General features: G+C 50.0%; 2 protein-coding genes across 10 annotated transcripts in view; one reads left to right on the top strand and one right to left on the bottom strand.

Moving 5' to 3' along the window:
- FIRRM (FIGNL1 interacting regulator of recombination and mitosis) overlaps window positions 1-8,257 on the top strand; it is a 44,456-nt gene extending 36,199 nt beyond the window's left edge. For 3 of the 4 annotated variants that reach the window (XM_039881588.1, XM_039881586.1, XM_039881589.1), the window contains 4 exons: window positions 1,056-1,160; window positions 1,741-1,821; window positions 2,389-2,505; window positions 3,443-4,051. In XM_039881588.1, coding sequence (XP_039737522.1) covers window positions 1,056-1,160; window positions 1,741-1,821; window positions 2,389-2,505; window positions 3,443-3,631 — 492 coding nt within the window. In that variant the 3' untranslated portion in view covers window positions 3,632-4,051. Of the gene's footprint in view, window positions 1-1,055; window positions 1,161-1,740; window positions 1,822-2,388; window positions 2,506-3,442; window positions 4,052-4,075 lie in introns of those variants that run through there. The other variant, XM_039881587.1, reaches the window with a different exon arrangement.
- The window catches only part of SCYL3 (SCY1 like pseudokinase 3), a 30,549-nt gene continuing 11,668 nt past the window's right edge, over window positions 1,802-20,682 (bottom strand). For 3 of the 6 annotated variants that reach the window (XM_039881594.1, XM_039881593.1, XM_039881597.1), the window contains 7 exons: window positions 20,298-20,375; window positions 18,424-18,563; window positions 17,098-17,273; window positions 8,276-8,447; window positions 6,124-6,261; window positions 4,874-5,517; window positions 3,764-4,419 (listed from right to left, as the gene is read on the bottom strand). In XM_039881594.1, the coding sequence (XP_039737528.1) occupies window positions 4,360-4,419; window positions 4,874-5,517; window positions 6,124-6,261; window positions 8,276-8,447; window positions 17,098-17,273; window positions 18,424-18,563; window positions 20,298-20,375 (1,408 nt within the window). In that variant the 3' untranslated portion in view covers window positions 3,764-4,359. Of the gene's footprint in view, window positions 3,687-3,763; window positions 4,420-4,873; window positions 5,518-6,123; window positions 6,262-8,275; window positions 8,448-17,097; window positions 17,274-18,423; window positions 18,564-20,297; window positions 20,376-20,682 lie in introns of those variants that run through there. The other 3 variants (XR_005657024.1, XM_039881596.1, XM_039881598.1) reach the window with 3 other exon arrangements.

Below are 20,682 nucleotides of genomic sequence, written 5' to 3'. Positions count from 1 at the left end.
GGGGCGGGGATTATTTTGTGAAGAGAGTGTGACTTTGTCAAGAGAGAACTCATTTTAAGTTTTCTTTTAGAAAAGTATATGTTGACGTATGTAGAGTTGGCTGGAGTCCGTGAGTCCAAGTCCAGCTGGGCCCTAACACACGCTGTTCTTGGGGAAGAACATAGTTACTTCTTGGGACCAGTGTATGAGGAAATTGGGTCATTTACTGAACTTCTCTTGATTTTTGTGTCCATGCAAGGGAGCCCATTTGTTTTTAAAGACAATACTTTTGAAAATGTTACCAAGTACGTATAGCTGACCGGCAGGTATTTGCAGTCACACCCCAAGGCCTGGCTGTGTGAAGCCATGCTCCCCTTCCTGGAGTTCGGCCTGCTACTGCGGCCAGAGCCCCACAGTTCTAGATGGGGGACTGTCCCCACCTCCACGGGAGAGACGAGTAAAAGCTCACGGGTGAGGACCTTTGTCAAAACCACAGTGGACATCAGTAACGATGAGTAAAATCTTTGAAAGCAAACATTTCCCTGGTTTGTTTCCTGAGGACTTTCTTGTTCACAGGTAAATGACCACACCGTTCATCTCGTCACGTGAGGTTCAGTTTCAGGAGATGAGTGAGGTTGTTGATAGTTGGTGAGCACTAGGGATGGATGTCTGGCGTGGGAGACAGTGTGTGTATCTGGGGTGCAGTTTTCAGCAGGGTGAGAGTCAGTGGAGCCCTCACCAAGGTGACTTGGGAGCCGAGACCTGAAGTGAGGGGGTGAGCCAGGCAGGTGTCTGGGAAGCCGGCTCAGCCTCTGCAATGGAGAACTCCCCTCCCCCCACGTTGGGGGTTTGTCGGTGTAGCTCAGAGGTCGTGGGGCTCGAGGCTGACGTAAGGACTTTGGTTTTTACTGTTGGTTTTTACTGAGGCAAGTGGAAGGAGTTGAGAGCAAAGGAGCGACGTGACGACGTTGCGATGCGTGTTCTCTGGGACAGAATTACGAAGCTTGACATCAGGCATGTCAAATGTACTCTACTAAGGTTTTCCTCCATTTGATCGGGTTTGGTTCTCTTTTTAGGATAAAATCCTGCCTGGCCTGTCGTGTGTCTTCGCCCTGCTGCTGGCCGATGGGAACTGGCTGCTGGAGCACCACGCCGTGGAGGCCTTCACTCACTTTGCTGAGGTTCGCGCAGTCTGTCAGTGACCTTCAAAACGTTTCAACGTGTCAGACAGTCCAAACATGCAGAGATTTTTACTGAGCTGCTTTTGTACCTTACCTGTCAGTTTCTGCTGGAGGAACGATCACCAGTCTAAAAGTGAGGCGTAGAGAAATGAAATGACTGAGGTCCTGTGGGTGGTGACAAGTGAACACATGCTTCAACCAGGTCCGCAAACTCGGGCAGGCCCCCAGGTGCTAGTTCTGGGTTGGGTGAAAACACACATCACCATGGGGTCAGGTTGAGGAACACACACGTGTTCGTTTGGCTCCGCAGAGCAGGGGGCCCTGCTGTGAGCTCTTGCTTCCCTCCCCCCCCTTTGCTGTGCGGTCATGCGGTCGTCAGAGGACCCGGAGGCCCGGGGCTGAGGGGTCAGAGTGGCCCACTCTAAGCCTGGAAGGACTTGAGCTAACCATCTCCTGGGTGTCCTCAGGCCCTGCAGATTTTCTTTCAAAATGCATTTTTGATTAAGGGAGCCCTTAAAACATCTGTGTCTTTGCAAGTTGTTGAAACTAATTAAAATTGGTCTTACCAATTTTTCAATAGGGAACGAATCATGAAGCGATAGTCCCAGAGTGTCTCAGATCTGAAGAAACGAAGAACAAAGTCGTATCCTTTCTGGAGAAGGTATTTATTTTACAATAGAATCAAAATAATAGCATCACTTATCATGTTACTTTTTTTGAAATTGTATAGTTGCAACCAAGTCACAGAAGTTTACACTTGGCCTCACTCTGCCTGTAGTTTCGGATACTGTAGCGTTGACAGATCTCTAAAGTGTTAGTCATCATGATTAGATTTGCATGCGGAGCAGTAGGCCTGAGAGGCTCAGGCCTCCCACTGTAATGTAGATATGACTTAGGTTTGGCTTTTCTGCACTGAGACCAAGACCTGCTTTGCTAAACCGTAACGCTTTTAAAGCTGTGCAGTTAGAACCAAATGGCTCCGTTTGTGCTTACCTGGAAACTCACAAGGGGACAGTGTTGGGACGTAAGTTAAGGGTTAACTGAAGCACTAACAGAACAGTTGAACCGCAAATTTAGAACACCAGGAGAAAGTAAATTCCAGCTTCCACAATCTGCCTGCTTCACAGGCGAAGGCAGAACAGTGACACTCGTGTGTTTTCTGAAAGTGACATCATTTGGTCCTAGTAGAGGATGCTGATGTTTGCTTGTCTGTTGTCATCTCTGGCAGACGGGGCTTGTGGATGAGACAGCAGCTGCCAGAGCCGAACGCGTGAAACAGGAGAAAGCGCTGCTCTGGGCGTCGTCCGCCCGCACGCTGCTGGCGGCAGAGCGGCCCTCTCTGCAGGTACGGACTGCCCTCGAGAGAGTAGAGGGGCCACTGCTCTATGGTAGCTGCACTTTTAAAAATCACATTTCTTCCTCAAAGGTTATGAACACGTATACAGCAGAGGTGGGACAACAAGAGAGTGAGGTCTGAAACTATACACTGTCACTGTTCCTTTCCGTTGTTTGCAGTAACCCTGGGGAAAGCTGTGTCTATACCAGTGATGCTACAGATGTAGTTTATGACTCACAGAAGGAAACCAGCTTAGCTTGATCCCTGGCTCATTCATCAGACCAGCTTCTAATTTTTGGCAGTGTCTGGAAATCACATCTACTTATTAAAAGGCAGAAAAATCTGACATCACCAAGGATATTGAAAAGCTTGTTTTGAGCACTGGTAGTATATTTGGAATTGTAATCCGTAAGAGAAGCAATTTCCTAGTAAGTTTGATACAGTTCTTAAGAAAATGAGTTTAAATGTTAACTTGTTTTCAGGACATGTAACTTTTATGCTTGAAACCTATAAAGTTAAATATTTTATCAGTGACGTAAGGGAGTCCTCCAGAACCTATGATGGCCGTCCACTCACCTGGCTCCAAGAGCGTCTGAGTCTGAAAGCCCATAGCTCTCAGCAGTTAGAAACTTCGTGTTGAAAAGAAAATGAAGCATTTAGAAAAATCCATACTTGGGGCTTTTTGTAAGGACATATTATACATCTATAAAGAATACTCACTGCACATTACTGGATGAGACGCTACTTAGAAAAATGCCTTCCCATGTTTTTCTAGATGACTGTGGGGCTGGAGGGGCGAACCAATGGCTAGAGTAAAATTTGCACATGCCAGTTTTTTAGTTTTAGAATTTGTTCTGTAAGCTTCGCTGTAATCCAGAAGGAAAGTTCTCTATCCTTTTTAGAGTGGGTGCCATGGCGCGACTCACCCCACGTTTCTCTTTGCCAGCCGCACGCAAAGAGAGCCCGCCCGGGCCGCCCCTTGGGACAGGAGTACGGGGCAGCGCTGCAGGCAGCAGTGAGGGCCCTGGACGCAGTCGAGTCACTGCTGCACCAGGCTCCCGCTCCGGACGGGCTTCTCTCGGAACTGGAGATGCTTCAAGGAAGGATCGATGAGCTAAAACGCCGTGTTCTCTAGGGTGAAACTCGCATGGACCATATTGTCCTTAGAGTTGGGTATGACTGTCGTCATTCTACATTTTGTAAATGAAAATACTGTAATTATGTCTATACGTTTTCTAACACATAAAACAACTTTTATAAAGTTAGATCTAGTGAAAATAGTCTTTATTGGATATTTAAAGAACAGGATTATGGGGCTATTTCTCATTAAGCACTTTGGTACAATGTAACATGAGTGGAACAGCCAGACACTGCCCAGGGCCGTTCACTCGGCACACCTGTAAACATAAATAAGCTGCCTAAGGAAACCTTAGCCAATTTAAAACCATTTGTATACTTTATAGCAAATTTTTTTCAGTAGGTTGTATTTTATAATAGAACTAAAACTCTTCTCACTGTTAAAGAAATGGCACAAAATTAAGCTAATCAGCTTGAACTTCTGTTATTTATTTTCTTCCAGGATTATCCTGGAAAAAAAGTGGTAGAGTCCACCTTTCCATAGCACTTGCTCGTCACAGAAACTGGCCTTGGTCAAAGGCACACAGGCTCCTCCCACGAGAGCCTCCGCCCAGGCCCGAGCCCGCCCTCCAGGCCCCTCACCGTTGGCAGACTGGGAAACGAGCTCCTGGTAGGAGGAGAACAGGATGCTTTCGGGTTTTCCTGGCTGCAGAGCCTGCTTTGAGGTATTAGTTTGAGTTTTTTAAAAAGGAATCCTTTTTCCTAAAGTTTAACTCACAGCCGTCGTCACCAGCTGTTGTCTTCCCAGTTCAGCTCCCCTTCGTCTCCCCAGCCTCCAGCCTCTGCCTGCAACAAGACAAAGCAAAGCCAGGGCAGCTGCTGAGAAACCGTCTCCAAACGTGCAAGGGGCCAACCCGTGTCTTTTGGTGTCGGGACATGGTTTCCTCGTGCTGGTAAGATGCCTGCCTCACTGCACCACGAGCTGGAAAGCAGAGGCTACTTTGGTTCCAGTCTTACCAAATGACAGCACTGGAAGATAACCTTGATGACACCTTATTCTTGGTTTAATCCCTTTTCCAAGCAAAAAGGTGATTTTAATAACTGGTCCATGGAACGCTTATTAGCCCAAGCATTGCTGGGGAAGGAAAGATAATAACAGGACCGCTTTTTTTCCACTATATGCCACCATGACCACATGAACCTGCTGTGTACATTAGTCTGTCCTTCCCCTTGGTGGGAGAACAGCACGGGGTGTGCTGCGGAGGGGCCTGTGTGACTGGCGCCCACGAGGGGCACGTACCTCGGCAGTCTCAGCCGCGGCGAACTTCGCGGAGAACAGCACCGCGGCTGGGGGCCCGTCCTCGCTGCGGCCCGCCGCTTCCGCCCTCAGAGCAGGGGCCACGAGAAGAACAGCCGAAGGCTTGATTTCGGGGGTCATGTCAGCAAACCAGTCCAATTCGGGGTCCTGGACTGGCTTCTTTTTCACCTGGATGGTAAATTCTTCCCCTAGACCAAGTTCTGATGGGACCTTAAGGCGCCTTTCTTGTGACGACACTTGAGGTGGCTTGGTTTGGTCTGCGTCCTCCAGGCTTGGTGCGGGACTGGTCCTCTGGGGTTGGCTTGATTCCAGAGGCTTGAGGTCCTCCCCTGAGGTGACTGCGGCAGTGACACCACCTCCTGAGTCCCTTTCAGTACCTAAGCTGCTGGGTGACTTCTCGGCTGACACCTCCAAGTCGGGGAGAGGGGACCCGGCAGCATCGGGGGCTTCCGGAGGCCGGACTTGGGCAGTGGCGGTTCTGTCCCCAGGGTCCTCAGGCTCGCTCCAGTCAGGCCACTCCTCAGACGTGTTGGGACTTGACGGGAAGTTTCCACTGTGTCCTGAGGTATCGTTCACATCTGAAATTCCATTAATGGAAAACTTAATAGGCTGAGAAAATTGAGCACCTGTGGGGACATGTGCAAGGATGCATTAGGGGCAGGGTGACGTTAAAGGGACACAGACAGCTAATTTCTTAGACATCTCCTTGCAAACTAAACTGCAAAAGCAACAATTAGCACACCCTTTAATAACTATGTCCAAATGTAATTGTTTACTGGCATAACTGTCTATAAACAAATAGACATGTTCTAAGGCAGACAGGGTGACCCCCACGACATTCATTATGTGGCGTGTGTTCCGGTGATTTTGCCTAACTCAGCACAGCTTCGCTTCACGCAGACATTGCCCTGGCGTGCTCTGGGCATTCAGAAGCCTGTGCCACACACTGACGCTAACACTTCACTGGACGTGTTTAACCACTGCTCCCGGCACACCTCCTAACATACAGTATGGAAAGTGCTGCACTAAGGCATGAGAAGTCCCAGAGTGAAGTATTTGGGGTAAAAAAGAATTCAAGTAATGCCACCTGCTCTTCTCCCGGTTCTGAAGAGGATGTCGGTGTACACCTGTAGTCCAGGAAAAAAGATGAGGCCCAGCTGACCACATCATTACAGAGACGTCGGTCTGTGTTCCTGAATTTCAACTCAGGAAAGCCGTCTCAGTGTTCCTACCTGTCTGGAGAGGGGCGCTGCAGTCCCGCGGCACGTGCTGCTGGCTGCGGGTGGACACACCGCCGGATGAGAAGCCCTTAGGGGACAGGCTGGGCAACCTCTGCCCGTGCTGGCTGCAGACGACGTGCCTGGGGGAGTCTGAAGGGAAGAAAAAGTCCAGAGAACGAGAGGGATGGTCAGCGCCGCTGCTCACACACATTCGGTGAGCAACGGTTAACGGACATGGGTGTGTTTAACACGCCTAGTGATGGGATGACCTGTCCTAGAGGCGTTTAAGGACAGCCTGCGTGCACGTGGTGATGCAGCAGGAAGGAGTCAAGCGTCAGGTGAGGAGCTGGATTAGGTACAACCTTAGCACACTGAATAAGGAAAATGACAGCGTTTAAAGACACTGGTGATTCAGACCAGAAAATTCCTATTCAAGAGTGGGCATCGCTGGAAGAATTCAATCAAAACTTTGGCTAAATACGTCCTCTGCCTTAAGAGGGTGAGGGCACAGACAGCCCGGGGTGGGGTCGGGCACCATGAAAACGCTCCTCTCGCAGGGCCTCGCCGAATCCTGCCACTGCCCTCCCTGCTGTGTCCCCTTCTCCAGCCTGCCTCCCCCAACGCTCACGCAGGCCTATTTCCCCTCAGGTGGCAGACACTTGTAATAATTCTGACCTTACACGTAAACTGCAAAGGAAGAGAAGCGAACACGTCAGAGTGCCTCCTTCGCACGTGCCCCCCTAGGGAGGGCCAGCCCTGGCGCCCACGTGCGGGCTGCTGCATGGCTCGCCCTCTGTCTCCAGGGAAATCCTTTAGTAAACATTCACCTGCAGCCAATTTGGTGCCTTTTCAGGGTCTCACATTACAGAGTAACCCAGAAGGACGGATGTAAAATGTCCAGCACTAGAGAACTCCATCCAATAAATAAAACCAGTGTCACTGAGGAGCGAGGACCTCAGACCTCAGCTAATTTGACATGACCCCTAAGCTTTATCTCAAAATTACACGTAAACGCCTCCCGCCAAGATCCCCCTGGTGTGAAACTTGCTGGCTGGCGACACAGACTTCACCCAATTTAGTGTGTGTATGTTTCATTGTGAAGAGGCAGCAGCTTCGGCATCACCTCCTCACGCTCCTTGGAACCACGTGACACTGGTGTCACTGGCACCAAGGACAAGCTGCTCTTCCTTCAAAACTTCTGCAAGCCAGTGCTGCTTTAAAAATTCTCATGGCATCAAAACAAAATCCTATGTGATGGTTCTTGTCCTAACGACCTTCCTTTCGTGCTGCCGCCGCCCCCGCTGTCAGGGACACAGCGCTGGAGACGCCGCACCCTCACCGCCGACCTCGTCAGGGTCGTGCAGACGCGCGGACAGGCAACCGCACTGATTCAGAATTCTTACCCGTGACTTTTATAGCCTCTAAAGGCCAGAAATCACTGTCTCCCAGGTAACATCCAAAGAGAACAGACCAGAAACAAGGATTTCTTAAGGTACCTAAAAATCAACAGCTTTTCACCAACAAAATCGGGTCTTAAACAGCTAGTGGTGTTGAGAACTGCTACAACCGTTCGGGAAACTGACAATATCTGTTAAAATCTAAAGTGCATTCTTTCACCCAGTAACTCTACTTCTGGGACTTTATCTTATAGCAACAAAACCCAAACTACACAGAGGTACGTGTATAAGGATGTCTCCTACAGCACTGTTTGTAGTGTAGTGGTTAAAAATCCAGATGTAACAGGCATCACCAGGGAAACCACTGAATGAATTACATTCAGTGAAATGAGGCAGCTGTGGAAATGGTGAGCGAGGCGTGTGTGCCAGAGACTGGTCCCCGGTGAGCTGCTACACGGAAAACAATCAGGCTGGACAGTTGTACACGTTTTTTTCTCATTTTTAAAGAAACTACATGTGTGTATAAGTATGCATCTGTCCTTTTGTGGGCTTAAAGAAAGGGGTGAAAGCATCCTCACTAAAATACCAATATCAGCTGCCTGCCCCCCAGGAGTCAGGAGGGGGAGCCACCAAGTTTTCCCCCCGTACGTCTCTGTGCCATATGACTGACTGAAACCCACGTGCATAACTTGTATGATGTTAAAAAGCTAATAAATTAAAACAGCAACAGCGCTTACAATAAAAAGCTAGACATCTGAAGTCCTTACCTTCTGGGGAGAGGGCGGCGGTTTTCGTGAAACTCGGGGCAGTGCGCTTGAAGATCTTGGTTCTCTCTCCTCCCACCACCACCTCTGGGCCCAGGAGAGACACCAGCACTGCTAGGCTGTGAAGAGTGACCGCCACAATGGAGCTGCTGGTGTCACGCAGGCCCAGTAATACCTAGAAGCACGCGGACAGGGGATGAGTGTGGACAGCCACACTGCCTGCCTACCCCCCGTCACCAAGCGGGGATGCCGTGACCAGGGGCTGCCCTCTCAGGTGACCTGCGCTTCTCAGGTGCACGTTCTAGAGCAGCTCCCGAACTCTGTGCTCAAGGACCAATATTTCCCCTCCTAATCCACCGGACTTTTCCAAAAATACAAAACGGTGACTCCAGGTCAAGACGGCAGGGTAGGTACACGCCAGAATGACAACTAAATTGCAGAACAGCCATCACTGAGAACCCAGAAGTCCAGCTGCACAGAAGTCCTGTGACTAAGGATGTAAAGCCGCCGCCTGGAGATGGTAGGAGGGGCGGAGACACAGAACAGGCAGGGCCCACACCCACGCGTGGCGGTACAGAATAGGGAGGGACATCTCGGCTGCAGAGGTCCCCCTGAGGAGTGCGTCCCATCCCCACGCAGACTCCTCAGCCCAGGGTGCCAGTGCTGGGAAGAGGAGTCCTCACATGATCTGGCTGTTAGAATAGGCGGGGATTCTGAGATGGAGGGGTGCAGGGTCCAAGTGTCTTCTTTAAGGGCCTGCGTAGACTCACGTGCTCAAAGCCACTTGGCTCCAGCACTAAGGCAGCAACTTGAGAACCTTCAGGAACATTATAGGGAGAGATGAACTGACTAATATCAGGACGAGGGCTGGAGGGTCAGGGCTCAGGACAGTTCTCTGGGGACGGAAATGCTGGCAGGTGCCCTTCTTCCTTTGTTGAAGCCTCTGCCCACCCAGAGCAGGCGAGCACCAAATCTGACCTCTCGTTTAACCTGGCTAAACCACTGGCCCCACCTTGGTGATTCCAACACCCCACCTTGCCCAAATAACAGGCCCTGCTGAGCCTGTTCCAGCAGCTCCTCCCCACATGCAGCCTGCCTCGGCTCACTGCTCACTTTCCTAAGTCTCTCAAAGGTCCACGAACCCAAACGAGCAGTGGCTGGCCTTGGCGTGCCTTGCACCCCTTGCTAAGCAGCTGCAAACCTGGCACAAGCAGTGACCAATCTCAACCTGCACTGTAATTCCCATCAGGTAGCCCCAAGCCTGGCAAATGCTGTAGCCAGTGTTGGCCTGGAACACGGCCTCAACTAAGTGGCCACAAGTCCAGCACAGGTGGTGGCTGGCCTCGGCTCCAAGAGTGGTGCCCACTGAGAGTCTGAAAATCGGTGACAGATCAGTGATAGCAGCAGCTAGCCTCAGTTCACAGCACAGCCTCTCCCAAGCAGGACCTCCAAGCCCAGCACAAGTGGCAGCCATGTGCAGATCACTGTGTAGCTCCTTACCAGGTGACCCTGGGCCAGACGCAGGAAGCAGCTGGCCTTGACCTGTACCCAAGCCCCTCCCAAGTCTCCAGAACCAACATACCCAGTGGCTTCAGACCACACTGGAAGCACTACCCAACCAGCTCCACCAATGATTCACCCAGAACGTGGACTCGGCTGGCACCAGAGCCCCCCTAAAGCAGATTCTGCTCCATGGGGTCAGCCCTCCCACAACAGCTCATCCTTTATAGTCACGGCCAGTCCTCACAGCGTCAGCCTGAGAGTCAATCCCACCCACTCATGTGCCAACAGTAATTAAGACTCAGCTACAAGAGGAGGGCACACATGACCCAGAAGCACCCTGTTCATGTGACCAGGGAGACAGCATCACTGGGCCCCACAGGATACTTACTACGTAAGGTCAGCAAGCCAAGACGGGGAGATGTACCTGGTCTAACAGGAACAAACGGAGCTAGCCGAAGTGAGGAGACAAACACGTCCCAAACGGGAAGACAGGGCAAAACTCTAGAACCAAACAAAATGAAGACAAGCAATCTACCAGACAGAGTTCAAAACATCGGTTACAAGGACAGCCAATGAACTTGGGGGAGGAACGATGAACTCAGCGAGAACGTCCACAAAGAGACAGCAACTACAAAAAAGAACCATCCCGAAATGAGGAAAACAATATCAGAAATGAAGGATACATTAGATAGAATCAACAACAGATCTGATGAAGCAGAGGATCGGATGAGCAACTGAGAAGGCAATGTAGCAGGAAACACCCGATAGGAACAGCAAAAAAATTTTAAAATGACAGTTTAAGGGGCCTCTGGGACAACATCAAGCACATCAACACTTGCATCATAAGGGCACCGGAAGAAGAGAGAGAAAGGGATTGAGGACCTATCTGAAGAAATGATGACTGAAAACATCCCTAACCCGGCAAAAGAAACAGACACACAAGTCCAGGAAGCTCAGAGTCTCAAACAAGATGACCCCAAAAGGCCCACACCGAGACACATCATCGTGAAAAAGTCAAAGGTTAAAGACAAAGCAAGAATCTTAAAAGGAGTAAGAGAAAAACAGGTAATTATCTGTAAGGTCACTCCCATAAAACTGTCGGCTGATTTTTCAGCAGAAACTTGGCAGGCCAGAAGGGATTGGCAGGAAATATTCAAAGTGATGAAAAGCACGGACCTCTAACCGAGACTACTCTACCCAGCAAGCTGTCACCTAGAATCAAAGGAGTGATAAAGACCTTCCCAGATGAGAAACAACTGAAGGAGTTCCTCACCACCCAACCACTGTTACAACTGTTAGAGGGACTTCGAGAAAAAACAAGACCAAAGATATGAATAATATGACAATAACTACATACCTATCAACAATTACTTTAACTATCAACGGACTAAATGCTCCAATCTAAAGATATAAGGTAGCTGAATGGATAAAAAAAAAAAATCTATACTTATTCTGCCTCCAAGAAACCCACTTTAAATCAAAAGACAGCCTGAAGCAAAGGCATGGAAAGAGATATTTCATGCAAAGGGAAACAAACAAAAAGGTGGGGTAGCGACACTTATATCAGACAAAACAGATATTAAAACAAGGGCTATAACAAGAGACAAAGACATCTCATAATGATAAAGGGAGTCAGTCCTACAAGACAATATAACTCTGAAACATCTACACACCCAACGTAGGAACACCTAAACGTATAAAGCAAACACTGATGGACATAAAGGGAGAGCCCGACAGTAACGCAGTCAGAGTAGGGGACTTTAATACCTCATTAACATCCATGGACAGACCATCCAGACAGAAAATCAACAAGGAAACAGTGGCCTTTAATGACACATTAGATCCGATGGACTTAATGGACATTTTTAGAGCATTTCACCCCAAAGCAGAATGTGCCATCTTTTCATGTGCACAGGCAACATTTTCCAACACAGACCACGGTAGGCCACACAACATGTCTCAATGAATTTAACAAGACTGAAATCATACTGAGCTTCCTTTCTAATCACAATGCTGTGAAACTAGACATCAATTACCTGAAGAAAACTGAAAATCATACAAACACATGGAGGCTAAATAAATGCTACTAAACAATAAATGAATTAACAAGGAAATCAAAAGACAGCTGAGACAAATGAAAATGAAAACACAACAACCCAAAATCTATGGGGACACAGCAATACAAGCCTGCCTCAAAAACAAGAACCTCAAACGAGTCATCTTACACAATGTCCTCTATGCCCTAGAGGAACCAGAAAAAGAACAGTGCCCAAAGTGAGAAGAAAATACTAAAGATCGGAAATGAAACACACGAAAGAGTCCAAAAACCAACAGAAAAGATCAATGAAACCAAGAGCTCGTTCTTAGAAAAGGTAAACAAAATTAATAACCTAACTTAACCTTTAGCCAGACTCATCAAGAGAGAGAAAGCCCAAATAAATGGAAGTGATAACCAACACCATAGAAATACAAAGAATAATAAAATACTATGAATAATTATATCCCAACAAATTGGACAACTGGAAGGAACAGATAAATTCCTAGAGATACCAGTCTTCCAAGGCTGAATCAGGAACAAAAAATATGAACTGACTGATAACTACTAAAAATTCTGAATACAAAAATCCTCAATAAAATATTAGCAAACGGAATTCAGCAATGCATTAAAATGATAAACCATCATCAAGTGGGATTTATTCCTGGTGTGCAAGACTGGATCAATAGCCACAAATCAATTAACATGGTACAGCACATAAACGAAATGAAAGATGAAACTCCTACGATATATCAAAATGCAGAAAAAGCATTTGACAAAATCCAACATTCAGTTATGATAAAAACTCTCAGCAAAGTGGGGACAGAGGGGACATACCTCAACACAATAAAGGCCGTACGTGACAAACCCACAGCTAACATCATACTCAATGGTGAAAAACTGAAAGCTTTTTTAAAGATCAGGAACAAGACAAGAATGTCGACTTTCACCAGTTTTAATCAACATAGTACTGGAAATCCTAGCCACGGAAATCCAACGAGAAAGTCAAGTAAAAGGCATCCAAATGGGAAAGGAAGATGTAAAACTCATTCTTTGCAAATGACATACTATATATAGAGAACCCTAAAGATTCCACCAAAAAACTATTAGAATTAATACATGAATTCAGTAAAGCAGCAGGTTACAAATTAATATTTAAGAGTTGGCTGCACTTTACACAACAATAAAAAACTATCAGAAAATGAAATAAAGAAAACAATCCCAGTTACAGTTGCATCAAAAAAGACTAAAATACCTAAGAATAAATTTAACCAAGGAGGTAAAGGACCTGGACTCGGAAAAACTATGAGACACTGAAGAAAGAAACGAAAGATACAAATAAACGGAAGCTACACCGTGCTCACCGACAGGAAGATTAACAGTCACACGTCCAAACCACCCAAAGCGATGCACATATTCAATGCAATCCCTATCGAAAGACCAACACCATTTCTGACAGAAACAGAATAATCCTAAAACTTATATGGAACCATGAAAGACCTGGAATAGCCAACATGATCTTGAAAAACAAAGTTGGAGTATCACGCTACCTGATCTCAAACTACACTACAAGGCTATAGTAATTAAAACAGCATGGTAGTGGCATAAAAACAGATACAAGGGATAATGGAACAGAACAGAGCCTAGAGATAAACCCGTGTTTATATGGTCAATTAATCAATGACAAAGTAGGCAAGAATATACAATGGGATAAACACAGTCTCTTCGATAAATGGCATTGATAAAACTGGACAGATACATGTAAAAAAAAAAAAAAAAAAGAAACGAGACCACTTTCTTATACCATGTACAAGAATAAAGTCAAAATTTAAGACCCCCAAACCATAAAACTCCTAGAAGAAAACAGGCAGCAAACTCTGCTATCGCTCTTAATAACGATTTTTTGGATGTGTCTTCTTGGGTCAGGGAAACAAAAGAAAAAATAAATAGGACTATATGAAACCAAAAAAGGTCTTACACAGCAAAGGAAATCATCAACAAAACAAAAATACAACCTAATGAATGGGGAAAAAGATTACCAATAATACATTTCATAAGAGATCAATACCCAAAATACATAAGGAACTCATTCATGCAACTTACACCAAGAAAAACCAAGCAATCCAATTAAAAAGTGGGCTGATGACGTGAATAGACATTTCTCTAGAGAGGGAATGTGAAGAGAGGCCCGACATCAGCAATCGTCAGGGGAATGCAAGTTAAAACCACAATGAGATGCCCACTCACACCTGCTGGAAGGTCTGCCCTCAATAAATCAGCAAACGAGTGCAGGCGAGGACGTGGAGAATGGGGAAGTGTGGCGCACTGCTGGTGGGGCTGGGAACTGGTGCATCCGCTATGGAGAACGGGCTGGTGGCTCCTCAAAAAATTAAAGACAAAACTACCACATGACTCAGCAATTCCACTTCTGGATTTTTATCCACAGAAAACCGAAACACTAATCTGAAAAGCTATAAACATCCCTATATTCATTGCAGTATTATTTACAATACCCAAGATACGGAAGCAACCTGAGCATCCTGACAGTTAAATGGATAAAGAGACAATACACAAATACGACAGGATGTTCCTCAGCCAAAAAGGACTGAAATCCTGCCACCTGAGACAACACGGACAGACGCAGAGGGTGTTATGTAAGTGAAATAAATCAGACAGAGAGAGAGAAATACTCTACGTTTCACTTAGCTGTGTAATCTAAAAAACAAAAATAAACCAACGAAACAAACTCACGGATACAGAGAACATTCTGATGGCTGCCCGACGGCAGGAGGGGGGAGGGAAGGCTGGGAGCACAGGTGAAAAAGGAGAAGAGATCGTACAAACTGCCAGTTATAAAAACAGTCAGAGATGTAACGTACAGAAGGAACATAGCCAGTGATGATGACTATGTATGGTGTCAGATGGGCACTAGGTTTAATGGGGTGATCACTTCCTAAGTTATACAAATGTCTAATCACTATGTCGTACACCTAAAGCTAATATAATACTGTATGTTGACTATAATTGAAAAGATAACACTTCCTTTTTTTTTTTGACAAAGTACAGACAGGAAGTAAACAAGTAGTTTGTAAGTCGTAGGTAGAATTCACAAGGTATGTTAAACACCAGCAGTAGGTTTGTGAACCACAGGATGCTAAAGATGGACTGTATGAGGACAAAGAAGAGGGCTACGAACGAGCAGATGTGGATGAAAAGACAGATTCCTAAGGTCATCGCGCCACCTCTGGGCTAACAGCTATGTCATCAAAAAATCAGCTACCCAGTACGAGCCCACTATGGCCCAGTGCATCCTCCACCCAAGAAACACGAACTCTCCAGCAGCTTAAAAACGAAAACACGATGGCCGCGTCTTCCCCCGCAGGGGACGGAGCTCCAGCGAGGGCTTCTACACCTCCCTCGCGGGCCATGTGGTCATTCTCTGACCTCAGCTCAGTGCCAGTTCTGAGGCCTGTGGTGACACCTCTAGTTCAGAGCTAGAGTGCTCCGTTCCTAAGCTCCCAGGCACACACAGCCATATGTGAGCTGACGGTTACTGCTGCATGACAGATGTAGACACAGTGCCCCGCTGTGGCACCGAGGCGCTAAAGCCAGCCCCCAGTGACCCGCGCCCCCCAGCGAACCTGGGCTGACGTTTGTGACTCACTTTAACCAAGCAAGCGGCTGTGACAAGTGGCATTGTCAGTTCTCAACCCATGCCTCAAGAAGGCTGCAGTCACGTCTGGCAGCCCTGAGCAGCCATGTAAGTCTCCTCCTCCTCTGCCAGAGAAACCACATGGGACTGTCACGAGGGGCACAGCAGCTCTGAGACGTCATGGAGAGGCCCGACTGTCCCAACGTGCCAGCGAAGCTCAGTCTTTCAGCCATGCCCTCCGAAGAGCTGTCTGGATATGGCAGCCATGGCGGGGCCCCAGAATACCCTGCCTCAGCTGACATGAAGCAGCAGAGGCCCCGAGCTGGGGGCCAACCCAAAGGACTGTGACAATCCATAAAAGAGGTGTTTTAGGCACTGGCTTGGGGTGGTTTGTTCCACAGCAGCAGATAACAAACGCCTACCTTTCTTGGGCCTAGGGCACAGCCCATGATGGCACACGAAACTGAAGTCCCCTGAGGAGCAGGAAGAGTGCTCTCTGTCCCTCTAAAAGAGGAAACACATCTCCATGACAGACTGAGGGACCATCTTGCCACGAGCGACAGAGTCCAGGGTCGAGAAAGCACACATCTACAAAGCCCGTAAGGCCTCTGCCACCCCAGGCCACGCGTGAAGTCCTCAGAACGCACGCCGGCCGCCCGGGCTCCTCCCAGCGAGCCCCGCCTTCCCCGTCCTGTCAGCCTCTCTCAACCTATTCCTCGCCTGACAAGGATGAAAAGGTGCCGCGTCCGATCACCGTGAGTCTCTCGTCACGACCTGAGCATCGCTCTGCGATTCTCCCCTGCGCACGGTTAAGTCATTTTGTTCTGTTAACTGTCTCGTGTCAGCTTTATTTCCTAACCAGCCCAGCGGGAGGGCTGAAGGGCGGAGTGGGGGACCCTCCCCAGCTCCCCAGCACCACCTGCCAGCTCCGAGGGCAGGGTGTGTCACACGCCTCTGGGTCCCCAGGACCCGAGCACAGAACTGGGCCTAACACCAGGCCTTATGATTCTCAAGTCAATCAATCTCATAGGAAAACAAATCATTTGAAAGATACCACGTGACTGATGAAATCTTTTCAAAACTCACGTCTGCCCAAAATGTGACCTTAAAATGAGATCACACAGGGTTAGAGTAGGCCCCACTACGTCCAGTGACTGGTGTGCTCACAAAAAAGCCTGTGACGACATGCAGAGACCGGTGACACCGCTAAGGCCAAGACACGCCGAGGACGGCGGACGCTGCCGGGAGGCGGGACGGACGCCGCGCTCTAGAACCCAGAGTTAGGTCTCTCCCGTTCTAAGCCGCGCAGCTTGCGGTCGCTCGTGACATCGGTCACAGGAAACCAACACAAACCTGGGGCCCGAGGGCGGAGCCTGCCGAGGCTCCCGCGTGGCTGGTGAAAAGGCTGAAAACCACGGATGCGGCAGCCTCAGGCCCCCTTAGGCTTTACGGTCGCGTCCCCGAGTGTGCTCGCCCCTCCCCCCACCCCGCAGAGTGAGTGCACGATCCTCGTCCCCTCTCAGGCAGCGAGTGGAATGGAAACGGGGGGCTGCCGCAGACCTGGGCCCCCCAGCTCTGATCCGAACCCCACGCCCGCCCTGGCTCGGGCCCCAACCCTCGCCACCCGTCTCTGACCTGTGGTAGGATGACCTTGCGCAGCTGCTCCGGGGTGAAGTGCTCCACGTAGGCCTCCAGGTGCGACAGCAGCACCACGCGCACGTGCTCCTCGTGGACCGTGAACAGTCGCAGCAGCACCGGAATCACGCGCGCCTGGAACAGGGCCGGCGACAGCAGGCCCCGGGGCGCTCCCGCTGCCCCAGGTCGGAGGTGGCGCAGGAGAGAAGCAAGAAGTCAGCCTGGAGCTCATGCGCGCCCCAAACCGCCGTGTGGACCCCCCTCCCCCGGGGCTGCGTTATCTTTAGTGCACTGTCCCTTCCAGAAGCCTTTGCAAAACACGCATCGTAGTTACTGCACTACCAGGAAAGCTCATCCTTTAGCAGCATCCTGCATCGAGAACTCTCTATCGCGTGTGTGTGACGGGAATGTCATGTGCTACGTTAGATCGACGCAGCGGCTGCAGCTCCGTCCGTGAGGCCGGCGGTGTTGAGTGCTGCGGCGGGGCTCGGCGCTGGACAGTCCCCTCCGCCCAGTGTCACAGCCGTGGTTATGGGAGTGGGGACATCTGAGGTACACGTGACACCCTTGCACACAGGCAGACTTTGACACTCCCGGTGGCTCGGAAGTGCACCCCACCCACAGTCGACAGAGCCGGGGCGGACGGGCCCCGACGGAAGTTCCTGGCTAAAGAGAGCGGCACCGAGGTGGAGGCAGGAAACACTATGCTGTCAACGTCACCGGGCACGCGGCTGCACTGGACCGAGATTTCGTAAGAAACTCCAAAAGCAGGATTCTCTACCCAGCTCGAAAGAGTGAGCGTAATGCTGTACTCTCTAACCTGAGGTGTTAGCATCTGGAGTCTTAAAAAGTTAGAAGTTTCAAAGTAATAACTTTGTGAAACGAGGTTATTTCACATTCAGAAAAAAACGGGAGCTCCAAGGAGTAAAGTGATCTCGGTGCTTTTCAATCTTTCCACTGAAAAGGCAAGATACACGGGGCGCTCTTGGGGATCAGGAGGCACAGGCCTCAAAGGGCCACTGCACATGCCACGGTTCCCTGAAGACGCGGGTTTCCCCGTAAAACTCCAAGGGCTTTTCATGTTCTGGGCGTGCGTGGGAGCATGCGTGAGACCCCCCGCGGCCCACAGTGAACCCGCACATGCTCCACGTTTGTCCCGTGGGTCCTGGAACTCAGGGTTGGGTCAGTTATCCCATCGGGGGCCAGGAACTTCTCTACTTTTAGACCCGATGTAACTATGCCATGTAGTGCTCCCACGCTGCTCAAATATGGACTAGCGACCCCAAGCTCCTTAATTCCCAGTAGTACTTTAAAGTGGAAATTCACCTTTTTTGGGGCCAAGCAGATGAGGAAGAAAACTCTTAACAGCTACTGGCTCTGCAAACACCAGCTGATTAAGCAGAAGAGGCACCAACCTTGAAGCTATCAACTCCTCCGACAGGCAGCTGACTCTGTCCAGCAGAAACCTGAGGGAAAGGAGGAAGGCCCGGGAGACTGGTGGTGACAGGTCAGCTCGCTGGCACACGTCAGACACTCGCGCCTGCCTGCCAACGCCACCTGAGCGACGCCTTTGAAATGAAGCTAGAAAGGTGACCAGGGCGGTCCCAGGTAGTTATGAAAATGCAGGTAGGAGGCCAGCTCGTCAGCACCCGCACGACCTCCAGTCCCAGGGGGAAACGTCCTCAGCAGAGGGTCCCTGACTAGCAGCACAAATGCCCTTTCCTTCTCCAATGTGAAAAGTGCAGGATATTAGATGACCCACTGTTTCCATAGTAAACAAAATACAGGCTTCTGTTACTACGCTTATCAAGTTAAAACAAGGTACGTAAGAGCACTTGGTTAAATGCACAGACAGCAGGTCGTAAGGTGACACCTTCGCGGATAACCCTGCGGCCACGCCCGTCCCTACTCACTCCTGCCTCCTTTCCGGGTCCCAGGGCGGTGGGGACGTCTTGTTGAAGGCCTCCCCACCCAGCCAGGGCCCCAGCCCTCGGTCCCTTCCCTTCCAGGACAGGACAGTCCCCAGCACGCCTGCAGCGTCAACTGCTCCCTCCCTCCGCTCCACCCCTCAGCCCGTGAACACGTGGACACCTCTGCAGGGAGCTGCGGCCAGCCTCGACTCCGCCTCCTCCTGCAGCTACACAGGAGCTGTCTGTCGCCCACGCCACCGGCCCCCTCGCGCTCACGCACGCGCGCACTGAGCCAGGCCCACTGCTGAAGCAGCTCTTTCCAAGACCAGGCCAGCAGTGGATTCCTGACTAAATGACCAGCCTTTCAGATACTCGCTAGCGCTCTGGGGACACCAGCCTCCCGGGCTCTCCACACCTCCGAGCACTGCGCTCTGTCTCATCAGCCACCCCTCCCCACCACCCTGACACGGCTGGGCGCCCCAGCGTTCTGATTTGGGCCCACTGCCCTGGTCGTGCTCCCCACTTTCTCTGGAGAACATCATCAACCACAAGCTGATGACCCTAATTAACCTTCGCCTCAGCCCTATCTGGCCAAATGCCCGTGGACATCTCCGTCAACGTCCCAGGGACACTTCTGACGACCACACTGACCGTGGAACTCACCGTTGCCCTGCACGTTGGGCCCTCGGCTCCAGCGCCCCCTAATCATCAGGTGACGATCACTAAGGCCTCATCTCAACATCTTCCTCTCCATACCGCAGACGCCCACGCGTGGCCTCGCATGCACCGCCCTGGCCGCGTGGGGCTGTCTGCCTGGCCCCAGCCCCGGACGAGGTGAGCCGGAGCCGCCCACCGCCGAGCGGCCCCTTTGGGGGAGAATGACCGTCTCGCAGCTGCTCTCGCTCCCCGGACGGCGTCGGCGCCAGAGTCCCGCCTTACGGGTCAGCACTCTTCAAGGCTGCACGACGGTGCCCACCCCACGCCTGTCCTGGCCTTGGCACCTGCCGTGCAAACGACCTGCTTGTCACTCCACACGCAAGACACGCTGCACGCCACTCTGTTCGTTCACACCCCCCCCGCCCCTGCACGCTCCCTCTGCCCACGGACCCTCCGCCTGCATCTGACGCCCTCACTGGGCTGCCCAGCCCGCGGGCCGACAGAGCGTGACATGGAGGAAGGTGCAGTAAACTGCACTGAGACCCCAAATGCCCGCCCAACCTCGAGGCCGCCTGGTGGTCACGTGGGCCTAATCCGTGTCACTGCAGTTTAGGGGGTAACGTCTGAACTTACTTAAAGAACTCAGTTTTCTCCTCTTCGCTCTTCAATGTTAAACTTTTCAAGAAATTCACAATTTCTAGAAAATCATTCCTAAATGCCAAACAAAAACATGCAGGACAGCAGATTAGAGGAGGCATGTCAAACACTGGGCTGTACGAGTCAACAAAGAAACATTCTCCTGTGCCACTCAGAAGGCTCTGCTGTCACTAGGCAGCCTAGGAGGCGAGCACTAGGGAAGGAGCCCACAGGGAATCTGCTATTTTAGGAGCATCAGGAAGATCTATGAAGACACATGCTTAACCACACACACGTGTGCACACATGCTAACAAACTGTGTGCTTTTTTAATAACCATCAGAACCATCCACGTTTTCTGTCGTGACGGGATGTGGTTAAAT

Source organism: Pteropus medius, unplaced genomic scaffold (assembly GCF_902729225.1).
Source record: "Pteropus medius unplaced genomic scaffold, Ma_sr-lr_union100, whole genome shotgun sequence".
Lineage (NCBI taxonomy): Eukaryota > Metazoa > Chordata > Mammalia > Chiroptera > Pteropodidae > Pteropus > Pteropus medius.
The sequence above is the reverse complement of the archived record's forward strand: the minus strand, read 5'-3'. Positions and strand labels throughout refer to the sequence as shown.